This window comes from Phacochoerus africanus, chromosome 10 (genome assembly GCF_016906955.1).
Source record: "Phacochoerus africanus isolate WHEZ1 chromosome 10, ROS_Pafr_v1, whole genome shotgun sequence".
Taxonomy (NCBI): Eukaryota; Metazoa; Chordata; class Mammalia; order Artiodactyla; family Suidae; genus Phacochoerus; species Phacochoerus africanus.
The window spans coordinates 32645028-32661766 of NC_062553.1; the positions used below are offsets into that span (position 1 = coordinate 32645028).

At 43.7% G+C, this 16739-nt stretch overlaps 1 protein-coding gene across 1 annotated transcript in view; it reads left to right on the forward strand.

The window, feature by feature from the left end:
* The window catches only part of LIMCH1 (LIM and calponin homology domains 1), a 356320-nt gene that overhangs the window by 271338 nt on the left and 68243 nt on the right, over window positions 1–16739 (forward strand). Inside the window, 8 exon segments of the mRNA XM_047799516.1 lie at window positions 480–746; window positions 9122–9424; window positions 12281–12523; window positions 13319–13373; window positions 13375–13649; window positions 14704–14822; window positions 14908–15022; window positions 15463–15723. Coding sequence (XP_047655472.1) covers window positions 480–746; window positions 9122–9424; window positions 12281–12523; window positions 13319–13373; window positions 13375–13649; window positions 14704–14822; window positions 14908–15022; window positions 15463–15723 — 1638 coding nt within the window.

The following is a 16739-nucleotide window of genomic DNA, read 5'->3' on the forward strand; positions in this document are numbered from 1 at the left end:
ACAAATAGAATCCCTGCCTTCAAGAACCTTATAGTCCAAAAAAAAAAAAAAGAAAAGAAAAGAAACTTACTTACAACCTGGTCTAATTCTTTCAGCAAAACCACCCCGATCATGGCATGGTTATTCTTTATAGTCTATCTTTATTATCTATGACTTTTCCCATTGAATAAACCTTGTATTATACGTTTTCATTATTGAACAAAACGTGAATTTTACCGTCCTATCAGGAAAAAGTTTTTGCCTTTCAGTGTCAATTTCGAAAAGCCTCTTTAATCAATATCGAGTTTATGATGCATCGTATTAATTAGCAAATGGCAGTATTTAATTTCCTTCCCATTAATTACCAGGCTCATATTGCATGCTATGACTTTTTGTTTTAAGTGGAAGTAATATCAGAATGACCAGGCCATCGATGACATGTGATCTGCTCCTCAGCCCAGTCAGTTAGTTTGGTCAATTTATGTTATCCAACTCACTAGCTATCCTGAAACAATAGAGGAAGAGGGAAGTGAAGTGGGGTCTTCTTGTGAAGAGGACCCCGTTGGCCGAACGGACCCCCGTGGGAAGCCTCCTGATGGTGGGTTAGAACTCCCCCCCAGCCATGGTAAGGAACAGCCTCCTCCAGAGGGGGCCACGGTGGCAGCAGCTCCCAAGGCTGAAGAAAAAGATGCTGCTGAAATCCAAAAGCGGAGAAGGCTAGAGCAAGCTGGAATCAAGGTCATGCCAGCAGCACAGCGCTTTGCCAGGTTAGCTCTGCAGGCCGAGGGCTGGCCTGGCTGGCTTTATGCATGCCTAGGGGTGTGGAATCTGGCTGATGTGATGGTGTTTCCATCTTGTTTTCCCACTTCCTGCTTTATCCATTGCATCGTTATTTCCCACCTGGAGCAAATCGAAACAGCTAATATTCCTTGCCTTGGGGCCTGTCTGCTGCGTATTTGGTTATTTTAAATGGAGGCGAAGAGTGAGCTTCATGCTGCTTGAGTAGACCTTGTCCTGGTCAGTGTGGATGGTTAGGCACCTGTGCGCTGCAGGATTGACCGAGTAATAACATCTGATTTTTCAATTGTTTATGGCTTGTTAATTTTCACCCTACTCCTAAATGGCTCTCACTTTACACATCACTGGAAAATAGTGCCTTTGGAATGGGGAACACTCTCTTGAGAAAGAGTGGCTGACTTACAAAAATCCACCTAATTCGTTGTCCCAAAGGAGCAGTAAGGTCAGGTGTATTTGACTCATTTTCTCAAGCATGTTGATTCGAAAACAAAGAATGGAGGAATTACTTCTCTTAATTGTAACAAAGGCACTAGTATTCAGTCCCGGTCGCTTCATATTACAGGTGAGATGGAGACCTTCAACAAATAAAGTCCCAGAAAATGAGAGTTCCACAGTTTGTGGAGTGTTTGGGGAAGCTGATTCGTTTTTTCTCATGGAATAACCGCAAAGATCCTAACAAATCATAGTGACACAAAAATGTATTGGATAAGGTGAAATTCACAACAGTTTGGCGATTGAATTCTCTTGCCACTTGCTGTTTTATTTAATCCTAAAAGGCAGGTGATATACCCATTTTCAAGCCAAGTAAAGTGAGGATCAGAGAAAGTAAGTCTTGACGGTCTCAGAGCTGGTTACTGTTGACTTGGTGGCCAGATCAGGTGTTCTGACCACAGCACTTGACGAAATGTTCTGCCTCCAACGCACTTAACGAAATGTTTCCATTCCTCTGTACAACTCCATGTGTGGTGATTGCTGTGGACCAGGTCTTCACCGAAAGTTCCAGCCCTGACTTATACGGATGGAATGCCAGGGTAGCTTTGTATTGATGCAACACTAAAGATACAATTCCTCCTGTCAGTGGTACCCCACCGAGAGGCATGTCTGCCCTAAACATGTACGTGCTTCTAGAAAACGCTAACATAAAACCAGGCCTGTGTTATAAGCAATTCTCTGGTTTTCTGAAATAATGAAGGGTAATATCATAGAATCTTAAAATCAGAAATAAATCCAGATAACCTTTAAATTTTGGTTCAGAAACCTTGTCAGAAACATGCTTTTGCAACATCATGTGAGCATCTACTTGTATCAAAGACCAGACTAGACACGGAGAATACAAAAATGAAATATGTCCCCTTGCCATTTTTTTCAGATTTTTTCCTGCTTCTGTCTTTAAGCCCAGAGCACAGTAGAAGTAGGCAGTAGATGACGCAGATAAGAGTATGAATTTACAAGAAATTTTAATCTTAATATTCTTGACGCACATACCTTCATTTTCATCACAACTATGAAATCTTTAACTAAAATTAACCAAAGATACCAACATCTTTATGGTGCATTTTTTTTCAAATTGCCAATCTGCTTGATTTTTTAAAATCTCATTTTGAAAAATGGATTTTTCCATGATTACCTATGCTGTTGGATGTCATAGCATATGTATTGGCTTCTCAAGATTCTTCTATAAATTCCCTCATATCCTTTGCCATTTATTCTTTCCTTTAAAGAAATTGCTTTATTGTGGTAAGAACACTTGGATGGAATCTACACTCTAAACAAACATTTAATACAATACAGTGTTCTTCATTACAGGTACAATGTTGTATGCCAAATCTCTAGGATTTATTCATCCTGCTCAACTGAAACTTTGTTGATGAGCAATCCCTAATTTGCCCTGCCTCAGCCCCTGGCAGCCACCGTGCCACTTTTCAATTCTATGGGTTTGACTATTTTAGCTACTTCATATAGGTGGAATCATGCAGTAGTTTTCTTTCTGTGACTGGCTTATTTCACTTAGTTTAAAGTCCTCAAGTTTCATCCACATTTTCACATATGACAAAATGTACTTCTTTTTTAAGGCTGAATAATATTCCAGTGTGTGTGTGTGTGTGTGTGTGTGTGTGTGTGTGTGTGTGTATTATCTCATATTACCCTTATCCATTCATCCCTTGATAGACATTTAGGTTGTTTCCACAGTCTGGCTTTTGTGAATAATGATGCAGTGAAATGGGAGTGCTAAGATTTCTTTGGGATCCTGGTTTCAATTATTGCGGCTATATACCCAGACATGGAATTACTGGATCACATAGTGGTTCTGTTTTTAATTTTTTGAGGAACCTTTGTATTATCTTTAGAGCATCCAAAGAAGCTGGGGGAGGTGATTGGGGAGAAACTTTGAGAGAATTCAGCACACCCAGGAATTGTGGTACCGTAGAAAAAAGAAGAGCCTGGGCAAAGGCTGGTGATTCCACGGGCACACTATGCCTCCTCAGTAACTGGGAAGCTTATTTTTAATAGAGCAGTGAAGTCTTTTATGCCAATTTCCATTCTATGGACAAACATAGGCGTTCCCCTTGTGGCTCAGTGGTTAATTAATCTGACTAGGAACCATGAGGTTTTGGGTTCGATTCCTGGCCTCACTCAGTGGGTTAAGGATCCAGCGTTGCCGTGAGCTGTGGTGGAGGTTGCAGATGTGGCTTAGATGAAGGCCAGCAGCTACAGCTCCAATTAGACCCCTAGCCTGGGAACTTCCATATGCCTTGGGTACAGCCCTAGAAAAGACAAAAAACAAAAGCACACACAAAAACCCCCCATAGAATCATGGTTAGTCTACAGATGTAAGTCTAGTTGATGAATAGCATGTTTCTATGCTAATTTTTCTCCTGTCCATATTCCTGTTATCTGGCTTCATTTTTGCCATGTTTTGTCTAAGTTAGCTATACTAAGTGGAAATGTGCAGGTCAGCCAATGTCTGCACCTTGGAGCTACGGACTTAGCATTTAAAGTGGAGTTTAGAGAGTTCCCGCTGTTGCACAGTGGGATCAGTGGCATCTTGGGAGTACTGGGACACAAGTTCCAATCCCCTGCCAGGCACAGTGCATTTAGTATCTGGTGTTGCCACAGTTGCTGCTTGGGTCGAGACTGTGGCTCAGATCTGATCCCTGGCCTGGGAACTCCATACACTGAGGGGAGACCAAAAAAAAAAAAATGGATAGAATGTATGTTCCCAGCGAATGTTCCCAATATCGACAAAACACAGCTGCTCCAAACACCCAGAATTCATTTGTTAGACAGATTTTTCAGCTGCTAGGTCTCTCATAAAAGCTTTATACAGACCATGCTACTAGCCTGTCTGTGTCCTTGTCGCTGACTTTGTGCAGCCCACAACAGAGCCGAGAATCATTCTAAGTTTATCCACATTCAGGGTCCTGCTTTTAATGTGGCAGAAATTCACGTAACTGGAATGAAATGCATATCATGAAGAAGAAAGGGATTCTTGGTGCCTGGAAAATTAAAATGTAAAACACTTAAATATGCCAATGTCTCTGTCTTTCTTTTTTCTTTTTTTTTCTTTTTTTTTTTTTTGCTTTTTAGGGCCGCGCCTGCCACATATGGAAGTTCCCAGGCTAGGGGTCTAATCAGAGCTACAGCTGCCAGCCTACGCCAGAGCCACAGCAACGCAGGATCCGAGCTGCATCTGCGACCTCCACCACAGCTCATGGCAACGCTGGATCCTTAACCCACTGAACAAGGCCAGGGATCGAACCTGAAACCTCATGGTTCCTAGTCGGATTCGTTTCCACTGTGCCACGACAGGAACTCCTGCCAATGTCTCTTAAAGCATTTGAACCTCAGTTTCCTCTCTTTGCCATCCAGATGAATTCTGGCCACCACATCCCGAAACCCAACAAGAGGCCCCAGGATACTTCCTGTGGTCCATTTCTTAGCCTGGAAAGTGTGTGTTTGCAGAGATGGTGAGAGTACAAGGCATAGGCGAGAAAGGGGGCATGTGAGTGACGAAGAAGGCTTTACTCCTGTAGGCTGGTTTTTTGTTGCTGTTTGCCAAGTATCCTCAAAGGCCTCCTTGAATTATTTTTAATACAATATGTAAGAAGGAGCAAAAGTGCGCGTTATTCCATTGTCACATGAGAAGTCCCAAACTTTCTATCAAAGAAGATATTAGGAGGTACCTTAGCACCAAGGGACAGAAATAGCTCTTCTTCATAAATACGTGGAGTTAATATTTATTAGAGTTGCCACTGAAGTCAGAAGTGCAGGAACGAGTTTTCCTTCTATTTTCGTTTATGATGAAGCTAGCTTAATTACCGCTCCCCCCCCCCAAATATGGGACTCGGCCAAAGAAGGCAACATTTCTGTGTTTAAGAGGATAAAATAAGAACCAAGATTCCCTTCCCCTGAATTAAAATGCCACGGAGATTTGAGTTCTCTGACTTGGTGTTTCCCATTGGAGAAGTAAACTTTTTCTTGAGCTGAATTATAGGTTTCACGTGATTGGACTTCTTTTCTAATTGTTTTCATATGTTTCAGCACTCAGTCTTTTCTGCTAGTCTGTGGATCTTCTCAAGCACATAGTAATTAATTACAGAGGGAGAAAGAAACCCTCCAAGGAACAATAGACATTTTAGACATCTTTAGAGGAAGAGCAGATCCAGCCAAGTGCCAGACACGTATTCTTCACCCTCTGTCCTTACCAGATGTCTGTGTCGCTAACATTGCTGAACAGAGTCTTGGGGATCCGGGTCCAGGCAGACGTGTCACTTGCATGAACCTTTGGGACTCTGGATGTAGCTGCCTTGTTTGGACCCTGAGTGAACAGGGAGCTTTCTGGTGTTGCCTGTGACATTCCCAGGGGGCCTAACAGGCTTTTCTGGAGAGCCCGGTTTCTTTCAATAGAACAAACTGCCTGCCAGTCTGAGATGGCTGCCTGTGTGTTGCCAAGTAAAAAGGGGGTGAAAGAAAATGCCAGCTCCTCCTTAGTTTTAAATCATTATCTCATTTGCTTTGAAATAGATAAGCCTTGGAAACTTTGAGACAAGAGTTTTTCTTTCCGCTCACCTGCTCAGAGCCCACAGTCCCTCCTACCAAGATAGCCTTACTTGTCTTAGGACAGGGTTGCCAGGGTGGAAGCAGGGCTGGGCATTTCTCATTTCACAGCGGACTATATTCTTTCTAAGTAAAGCAGCGAGCTGTGCCCACTGGGCAACTTCTTCTTCCTAAGACAACTCATCTTTGAATGACTCAGACAAAATAAAAGTGCCAGACCTCCCCAGAAATATCAAGCCAGCCAGCCAGGGTCTGCTACTTAAATTTACTTGCTTCACGTAAGTTCAGATGACCAGAACTAGAAACCTTAACATTCCCCTCTGCAAAGTGGGTGTCATGACTAATCTTACAGGGTTGTCATAAAAGTTTTAGTGTATCTGGAATATATTAGCTGTTCAGAGAGTTGTAATTATTGAAAAACAAAGTGGACTATCCTGAAGCTTCGCAGTAGGCTGCCCTTCAGGTTGTTGAAAGGAAAAAGAAAAGTGCATTATAAAAGTCATTTAAATATTTAAATATTTTGCTTACTAGACACCTGTGTACACACTCCTACATATCTGCCTTATTCACATTATTCATTACTTCATCACCAATAGTGCCAGCCCAGAATTTGTATCATTATATTTTTTCTCTGAGTCTGCCTTGAAGCTCTGAATTTACAGGATTCCAGCAATTAGCAGAAAATCAGTCCTCATGATCATTTTTCAAGTGGGCAGGGAGTGGCTTCAAGTGGCCAATGATATGGAAAGATTTCTTCACCACCACCCCCTTTAAGTCCACATATCTAAATTGAGATCACTTGAAACCAGTCCTGCCAGGCTGGGCATTTAGCCTAAAAAGAAACACCCCAGGGAGTTTGTAGCCTGGCTGGACTGCCATGATGTATAAGGCGCTAGATTCTCCCTGCTCAAATTGGCATCACAAATTGGCATGGTCATTTGCATAAATGCATATGTTTTAGTCCATAGAATTCTGCTTGAATTAGGGGAAATTGAAACCCAGGACCCCTGGTCAAAAAATGGAAGGAGTGTTGCTTTAGGACTTAAAGAGTTTCAAGCTCAGGGTTTGCTCCTTTACTGGAATTGGAGCTGGATCAGCTGAGATGAGATAATGAGTTTGAAAGGGCTTTGTAAACTGTAAAGTGCTGCGCAAGCATTGTTAGGTATGATTAGTTAGCATTCCACTGTCATTAATCCTGCCTGAACATCGCTGTCTGTAACCAGGAATGCAAATCACAACCCCATTCTAAGCACAACTCACAGGATCCCTTTATTTAGTAACCAAAATGCTTCTCTTTCTCCTACTTCCATAGTAATGATAATGCCTTATTTTTTTGTATGACGCTCTGCTTTCAAAACTGTTCCCGACCGTGCTCTTTGTTTAATGAATACTGAGTGGTTAGGAGCAGGACCTCTGGAGCCAGACTGCCTGGGTTTGAATTTTAACTGCAGCAGTGGCGCTTTGACCTTGGGCAGATTTCTTAACCAAATCAAAGTTTCCACCCTATAAAATGGAATGCTAGGACTGTACTTTCGGGGACCCTGTCTATAGTTTGTAAAATGGAGATGCTAATGACAATGACATTGCAAGGCTAGTATTGGCGCCAAACGGATTAAAGCTAGAAGGACGTGCAGCACGTGGCATGCGGTCTGTAACGGTTAGCCACCTTCTTTGTCATCATCAGTGTGCTTGAAATAATGCATTTGCAAAGAGATTCATTTAGTGGCCTATCATTTCCCACTGACCATTCTTTATGGTCACAAACCATCAACAACCAACCAATACCAGTTCGTTCTTGCCAGAAACATTGGCTAAGGAGCCAGGGAGAAGGGTGAGCATGAGTGGAGTGAGTCCAGGAGTGGCCAGGCGAGAGACCAAGAGCCAGGAGTGCAACTCGAAGGGCAGGATTTCATATTTTAAGAAATAAATTTATTCAAGGAGTAAAGGACCATCCTCCACCTCTAAATTCCAGGATTTAAACTTTTATGCAGTTTTATCTCCATGGTCAGCAAGGAGAAGGAGTTTTCTGGGCATGACTAATGATGGTTTGATTTTCCAAAAGCCAGATGGAGTGAGGGCTTGCTGTCATCCTAAGCTGACAGCAGCACCAGGCCATCTGGTCAACTAAAGTAGACAGCATTTCCTTGATCGTATTACTCTTAGACAGGCTAATTCCTCCTGCCTTCATTTTTGAGATGACTATCCCTGGACCATGAAGAATTTACTCTTAATCCTCTCTCAGAAATTGGATACAAAGTAGGTGAACTTTCTTCAGAAGTCAAGATGTTTTGTTTACTTCTCATCTCGATGAACCGAGAAGATGATTTTTCTAAAGTTTTATTTTCTTTACTATGACTTAGACCAAGGCTGATCTTAGGAGTAGGGGGAGGAGTTTGTTTGAACACCAGATAGGTGCCATCAGCTGTGTTCCCACCTACTCTACCCCCAACAGAAATAAGAAACAAAGCATAAAAATCTGATATTCCACCATTAAATTGCACTTCTCTAAGAATTTCACATCTGGGGCCTCTGAGATTTCTTTGAAAATGAAAATAATCCTAAGTAAACATTTTGGCAAAATTCCTTAACACAACGTATTTGACATCTAGCGTATGGCAAGGAAGAGCTGGGGGCTGGAGAGGCATGTGGTAAAAGATGGAATAAAAAGTTGCTGATGGGAGGGTGCAGGGCAAGATGAGCTTTTGTGCCTAGGTTCCAGCCTACAAATGGTCATAAACCGTTCTAGATGTTTCAGATTCGCCCAGCTCTGCAGAAAGACCGTCCTTACTTACATTTTGCCATCTGGTACACATTCTAGGTGTGCTGTCGCATAACTGCATTCCCCCGTTTCCTGACGGCGCAAGTTTCTGCCCTGTCAGTCAAAATCAATTGAGTACCCATTGGGTGCATTACTAATATGCTAAAGAAAAAAAATAACAACAAAATGCTTCCTACTTTTCCCAATTTCATGAAAAGAATTTGGATTGTCCCTTTCAGAGCCATTTAGGATCCTGTCTTTCTGATGCTGATGGGGCCCTGTGAGTTAAATGAATTTTTTAGTATTGCTAGTAGCTGGCTGAAGTCAAGGTTTTGAAACCCGCCCTAACGATGCTGCCACTCTGGATGTCAATGGCCTAACAGTAAATGGATGTCATCCGGCCTAACAAAACTGAGAAGATCCTTCACTGTCTTTCACTAACAAGACAGCTGTCTGCCTGGAGATGGGGATTTAGAAACTGTTTTGGTCTGATCACATGTGGAGTTCCATTTCATTTTGCTCTATCAGTCAAAAGCAATTAAGTGACGAGAGAGAAGCTGTTCGAGACATTATCCTTCGCAGAGAAAACCCTTTCCTGGTCCACCAAAGTGGCCAAGATCCAGAATCAGAAGACGAAGTTGCATGTCGACTGCCGGATCTGGAGAAAGATGACTTTGCTGCCAGAAGAGCCAGGATGAACCAGACCAAGCCAATGGTGCCACTGAATCAGCTTCTCTATGGTCCTTACCGGAAAAAAGAGGCAGAGAAATCAGACGGCAGCAAACAACTCTCGAAGGGAATCTCAGAAAAGAAAAATCTAGAACATAAAAGGTGTGCACTCTGTGTGTGTGTGAGAGAGAGAGGAGAATTAGGCAAGTGTGATTTGTATCATAACCCCCGTTCCTTTCTTTCCAGCCCTAATTGCATATAATGACTAGTCTTGGTTCATTTTGAGGTGGAACTCCAACTCCAGGTATCCAATCTCCCGGAAGGAAGTGCAGACGGCAGGGGAGTGGCCGTGTCCAAAGTAGAGCTGAATTCACCCAATAAATGCAGAGCTTCAGTGTGCAGATGTGCTGTATTTGGGCACATCACACATACAGGTGCTGGTGTCATAGACTGGCATTACTGGGGTAAATAAACACAGGCCATTGCTGATCAGAGAACAGCCACCTCTCAAGGCTGCTCCAGTCCATCCATTGCAGACAGAAATCATAGTTATTCCTTAGGGATGAGCTCTTCTCTCTTTTTAGCACCTTTCAGATGTTAGGAGGGAAAAAAAGGAGGCTTTCCATTTCTTCTCTCACTCCACCACAACCACCCAGCCATCTGACAAGAGATTTCTCATCCAAAAAACTTCTCAAATATGGGGTTCCCGTCGTGGCTCAGTGGTTAACAAATCTGACTACGAACCATGAGGTTTCAGGTTCGATCCCTGGCCTTGATCAGTGGGTTAAGGATCCTGCGTTGCCGTGGGCTGTGGTGTAGGTCGCAGATGCGGCTCGGATCCCGTGTTGCTGTCAACTACAGCTCTGATTAGATCCCTAGCCTGGGAACCTTGATATGCCCCAGGAGCGGCCCTAGAAAAGGCAAAAAGACAAAGAAAACAACAAAAAAAACACCAACTTCTCAAATATATAACACACTTCTATTTGTTCTATCAAAGAAATTATTTTTAAGTGAGTTTCCCTTCTCCCAACTTTTCTCCCATCCTCTTACGTAAGGAAAGGGAAATTAAATGAAATGGGATTTGGCCAGTGATTTTCACCCTAAGAGGGATATGACTGCATTCAATCAGTCAGCCTGCTAACTTTCAGTGTGCAGAGTTCATCATTCTTGTATTTTTCCTTATATTAAAATCAGTTAGGAGATCCCTGGTGGCCTAGGGGTTAAGGACCTGGCTTTGTCACTGCTGTGGCTTGGGTTCCATCCCAGGCCCAGGAACTTCTGCATGCAGTGAGTGCAGCCAAAAAAAAAAAAAAAAATTCACTTTGAGTTCATATCTGTATTATTTAACTGCCATGTTTTTGCCTATCACTTAAGAGGTTTGTAAGTATATGGAACTAAGAATATAAATATCTCAACTGCGTTCTATACAATTAAAATGGTCCTTTGGGCAGAGCCACTGAAATCAGTGGAATAGTTGGTGTTTTTTACAGTTTTTAATTTTTTTTTTTTTTTTTTTAGTGTAGGAAGTGCCAGGTACAAAAGACATGGAAGGTCTCTGGACATTAAACACAGAAGACCTGGCACATTTTTAAATAGGACACATTATAGCTTCAGGAGGTTCTTGGTCTTTGCAGTTCTGGTTGGCATGCTTGTCTGTAACAGACCATCCTCAGAAGGCCTTGTGGGAGGGATCAGTTGTTGCAAGTGAAACAAAGGCTTCTGGATAACTGACCAGCATCAAGTCATATTGATGGGAATCAGCAACTTGAGTGAGGAAAAGAAGTAGCTTTTGTACCTCCGTTTTTTCCTGTCCCCTCCATGCAATTTTAATTCCTGATATTTCCAGCCCCATTTATCTGTTGTCACCTGACGCTGTGTTTGGGGACACAGCTGTGGGTCTGGAACAGCCCATGATCTCTCTAGAGCGCATCAAAGAACTGATTTTTAAAACAGAAGAACGCTCCCTCGTGGCTCTTTGCTACACTGTCTCTTGATGCCCTTCCCCAACCTAAAAAGTCAGTGGAAAGTTCTGTAACCTTCGTATTTGCATAGGCTCTGTAAATACACCACATGGCCCAGGTAACAAAAGAATACTTTCTGGTTTTCTGGCATAGAAGATATATTTTGGGGAAAAAAAAAATTGAGCACTATTTATATATATTTTTGAGCTTTTTCTATCTCAAGAAACATATTTAGTTGGAAAATGACTCTGAATGTGACAGAGTGTGCCTTTAGAGGCCACAGCTTCGGTTTAAATGACAGTGTTGTCAACATTAGCCATCTAATGTTCACTTCTTAGGAAAAAAGACTGAAAAGATCAGTTTTAGCATTAGTAACGTTCCCGACACAAGAAACAAGAAGGAATTGCCTCTGTGGATCCAGGTAAAGCAGACAGCCTCTTCAGTTTACACTGGCCACACCTTATCAATGCTCTCACGAGACAGGGGCCGAATCTGAACACTGAAGCTTTCTCTTCAGCCTTGACCTACCCGTACTTTCTGGCAGTGCGAGGGGTGTATAGCTGAAACGTTTAATACGTGAACAATGTCCCAGCCATCTCCACTCTAATCCTAGAATTTGGATCATGCAGAGCTCGTTACTAACATTTTACTGCTGCAGTAAAGGACATTCCAGGAGGGCTCCCGGCTTCAATCAGAAAACTTGAATTCATTCTAGTAACTTGAATAGTGTGGGAATTGGGCATCGTTGCTGTTAAACCGACATCCCATTACCATTCTTAATAGTCTTCCGCGAGCCCTGGCTTCTCTTCCAAAACCAAACTAGAAATTGTCATCTGGTGAGAACACTGTCTCGTTACAGTGTCAAAAGGGTAGCAGAGACCCGAGGAATCGAGCTTGCAATTGATCCTATGTTTTTGAGAAAGGGGAAGGTGCTTCCCTCATCCCGTTCTGTCCTCCGCCTCTGAGTTTCCGTGCCTGACATGCTGTTTGTCTGCTCCCCTTTCTGGAACCTGATATTTCCGGTGACGCGGGGAAATTGACTGGATCAAATTGACAGAAACCAGGGCCACACTGAAGAGGTGAAGCCAAGGGTGACCTGTATTGTGCGGGCTCAGGAGCATGAACCTGCAGGCGAGGGACTCAGGAAGGTCCCCGATCTTTACAAGGATGACCTGGCCCAGCGGAGAATTCAGGGCAGGCTTGGTCCTCACCGCGAGGCCCTGAGCTTTGTCACCGTGTCCAATATAACAGAAGCCGACCTGGAGACGTGGGAGAGGCTGAAAGTGTCAGGAAAGACGAGGTGTGTCATATTTTCTCTGGTTTCTCCCTAACAGTGGTTTCATTTAACTTTGAAAGAATCAAATGCTTATCCTTCTATTATTTTTAAATTTTTATGGCCAGGAAAAAGTCCCTCTCAAAACACAGGGCATATGCTGCATGAGTGGAAACGTGTTAACACTAAAAGTTACAAGCCACCAGCACAGAAGACACCCTCTTTAATTCCACTGACTTACTGTGAATGCTGAGTTTATAGGCTTGTTTACTGAAAGGAATTTAAACTTGATTTTTAAATAATTTTAATTACTCCATTGTACCTAAGGCTTTCTTATACCATCATTACAATGTTGCAAGTGATGTTTTGAAAGCACTGTTTACCCAGGCAAGACAAGGATCGTGTCTTCACTTGATTGATTAATGGAAAAGTGATTCTGCTTTTGCCATTGAAGTATTTTTCATACATCCAGTATTTCTGAAAAACTTCAATGGGAGTTCCCATTGTGGCTCAGTGGTAACAAATCCGACTAGTATCCATGAGGATGCGGGTTTGAGCCCTGGCCCAGCTCGGTGGGGTAAGGATCCAGCATTGCCGTGGGCTATGGTGTAGGTTGCAGATCCCGAGTTGCTGTGACTGTGGTGTGTATAGGCTGCCAGCTGCAGCTCCACTTTGATCCCTAGGCATGGGAACTTCCATGTGCCACAGGTGCTGCCCTAAAAAAAAAAAAGAAAGAAAGAAAGAAAGAAAAGAAAAAACAAAACTCTTCAGTGATTAGTACTCACTTTGAAACCTTTGGCACTTATTTCTGGTTCTGACCAGGGACGGCGATGTTGAGCACACGTGTGCTCCTGAGCCTTCACCAGAAATTAAAGCAGGAAACTGCCATCCGTGATGACTTTGCCAGTCGCAAGACAAGGGCCTATGAGAAAGCTTCCGGGCCTAGGCAAAAGTTTGTGCACTTTGGACCAGTGACAGAGATAGATCAGCAGACATGGAGGCGGCTCAGCATTGGCAAGGCTGGGCCGAGGGAGGAGGCAGAGGAAGTCATCAGTCATGGCAGCAAGATTCAAACCAACTCTGTGTCCCCTGCCTCGCCGGCCACGTCCAGCCTAAAGGAAGAACCCGTGCTCAGTCCACAAAATGACCACAGGTATTTTTCACCGTTACACAAGATCTGCACGGGAACCGCTGCTGCTTTTAAAGAGCTTGCTGAAGCCCGTTACAGAAACCGCCAGAGAGGACGTAGTTTTAACAGGCTCTTTTGCTGCTTAGCGGAGAAGTAACATTAGTAAATTCCCCCCAGGGGGAAACGCGTGTGAAGTTAAATGACAGGCATCCGTTTTGATCCTGCTGTCATCAGAATCACAAATTTTGGACATCTACGTAGGGACACAAAAAAAAGGAAACATCTCCCCACCCCGTACTTTTTAAAACTCTAGCACAGAGCTTGAGTGGAAAAAAGCCTCTTTTCCTGAGGGTTCCTATGAGTCAGGAATTTCCTTGGGTAAATCACCATCCAAATACGTGAGGGATTCCCTAGAAGACGACCTTGCAGGCCTGTCACCAGTCCTTGTCCTCTCTGGCGGCCTTCCAGCTGTGAATTCTGGTTCTGTGAGCTGGCCTTTCTTCCGTGAGGCAGACATAGAACATTGATAAGATTCTGGATTCTCCTGAGCACCTCCTACATGGTGGGAGCAAAGTAGAGCCCTCCGTGGCAGCAGGAAATGTTCAGGACATTCTCCCTCAAGCTTTGCCCTTGACATCCCAAGCTCACAGTGGACGGCCCATGACATACAGAGGGGTTTCTTTGGATCCCATACTATGAATGACATCATAGAGGAAGCTGTGCATATAAATAATCCTAGGACTTAGAAATGCACCCCTGGGTGCATCAGAGGCTGATGGGGCCTGGGGGCGGTAGGGGTGGCAGGTAGAAATCAGTAAGAAATGCCTCCTGGAGTCCTTGGCTGCTCAGCCCCCTGGTGACAGAGTCATGCCAACCTTCTCTGACTTTCTCAGGTCCTTGCCAGGGTTCCCATTCCATTACCCCTTTATAAGTGTGTCATCCTTACTAACCGGCTTCTGGAACAGCAACCGAACTTTCTCCCTTAGCAGTTCAGTCTCAGCGACTTTCATTGTCTCCCTTCATAACGCTTTCTCCTCTTCTCTCTGACCACCACCACTACTGACCTGATCCTCAACAGAATAGTGACTTCCAGTGTAGATGACTGTCCTACAAGGGTCTCGCGGCTGGCTCCGGTGCCCGAGCCCCAGGAGGAGCCTAGCTGCAGTTTGGGCAAGCGCCCGAGGAGAACAGAGGAAGGTGAGGAGGTGACGGGTGACAGGTGGGGTCAAGGCTGCTCGGGTGAATTCTTTCCTGCTAGTAAAGCTGTCCTGTCTGGCTTTAGTTACTTGCAAGCAGCTGCCACAGGACAGCAAAGAAGAGAACGAAGGAACTGTGCAAAGAGATTCTGAGAAGGCGCCAAAGGCTGAAAGATCCGCCGAGGAGAGCGGCCAGCCACTGTGAGCGCCTTGCCTGCATTCCAGGGTGTGCTGCCTCTGCTGTGTGTGGCTGCTGTGTTCCCCCAAACAGCTTAAAGCCACAGTACGCACTTGATGACTGACTGTGGCGTGGAGCGGAGTCACTTAAAGGAATGCGTCCACCCCAGGGTCAGAGTTCTGCTTTCAGTGCCTCCCTGGGTAGAGATTTTAGCCTTTGCATGTGGTTGGGTGCTGGCCCAATTTCATTCTCAGGAATCAGGAAAACCAGAAAGGGAAACCCATTCCCGTGTAAGTATCAGTTGCATGATGGTGTCCACAGTGTTAATACCCAGTTGTTACGTGTGTTGCTGCCTCCATGAACATTGGCTACTTCTGTCTTGAGTTGATGCCAAGTGAGTGATGCTACTGAAAATATCTTTAGCAATAAGTGCCTCTGACTGGCTCGACTGAATGTGCCCTAGTTCATGTCCTCTGACCTCTAAATGGGAGGCTTTGGAGAAAGAAGAGAAGTTGGAGAAGATGACAGCTCCTGCCTGGAGTGGCAGTGGACTGAAAGGCCAGAGAAAGTTGTCTGATTCACAAAAAGATGACATGACAGCCAGGAGAACTGGGATGTTTCTTAGACACACTGGATCCAACCCAAACCAGTTCCTTCCAGTTCCATTTGCAAAGCAACACAGTATGGAGGACTCTGCCAAGGGCCCACCAGTGAAAGATAAGAGGTCAGAAGATTATCCTGAGCTGTTGTGACTTAGTTTCTCCAATCTAAGCCTTGATAAATGCTTTGAATATGTTGTTAATGCTTTATGGTTCTTCAGTGCTACTGACTTGCTGTTGCTAGTAGACATGAAATGATTAAATGATTGGTCCAGTCTGCCAAGATTTTTTTCCCCCCTTTTTGCACGTAAGCAGGTGTGGAACGCATAGTTCAGTTTCGAATTGTCCTGTTCAACATTCTTTCTGACTTTCATCTTAGGGGCAGCCTAAGTGGGAAACTCTTATTTCTTCCTAAGTCGCATAAGAGCCTTGGGGCAAAGGAGCTGAACTTCTTTCGACCTACTTGATTTCTTTCTGATTCTGGGAGGGTCTTCAGGTTCACTTTTACTTTTCTATTTTCCATAGGACAACTGGGGAAACCACATGACGTCCAAACTCTACTTATCGTCTCCTTAACAGCAAAGGCAGTTCCGCTTAAATTGGTGCCCTCTTAAGACTGACTAGTCTGAGAGGATAGTCCTTAGGTGTACAGTGAACACATAAATGAAGGTTATCATCGGGGACTACACTGTTCTTTTCAATTTCCAGAGTATCCAATACGTTTTTAATAATACTTATTGAGGGCCTAGTCTGGTCACTATCAGAGAATCCCAAAAGAAAAATCCCTACCCTCATGGAGCTTACATTGCCATGTTAATCTACCTTTTTTGGCAGAAATAGCCACAAAACGCTGTTGAGTATTTTGTGTGGAGGCAATTTAAATTCAAATATATCTTGCATGCAACAACATAGCTGAACCTTATAAACAAAATGTGCTAAGAAAGCCAAACTCAAAAGAGTGCCTACTCTATGAGTCCATTTATATAACCCAAACTACTCAACACTCCTCTGTGGTTTGTGAAAATTCATCGAGGTGTATGTGTACATTCTGTGAGGTTTCTGTATGTATGTTTTACTGTAACAAAACATTCACTAATATATTCAAATAGAGACAGAAGCCCATACCACTGTCATGTCTAGA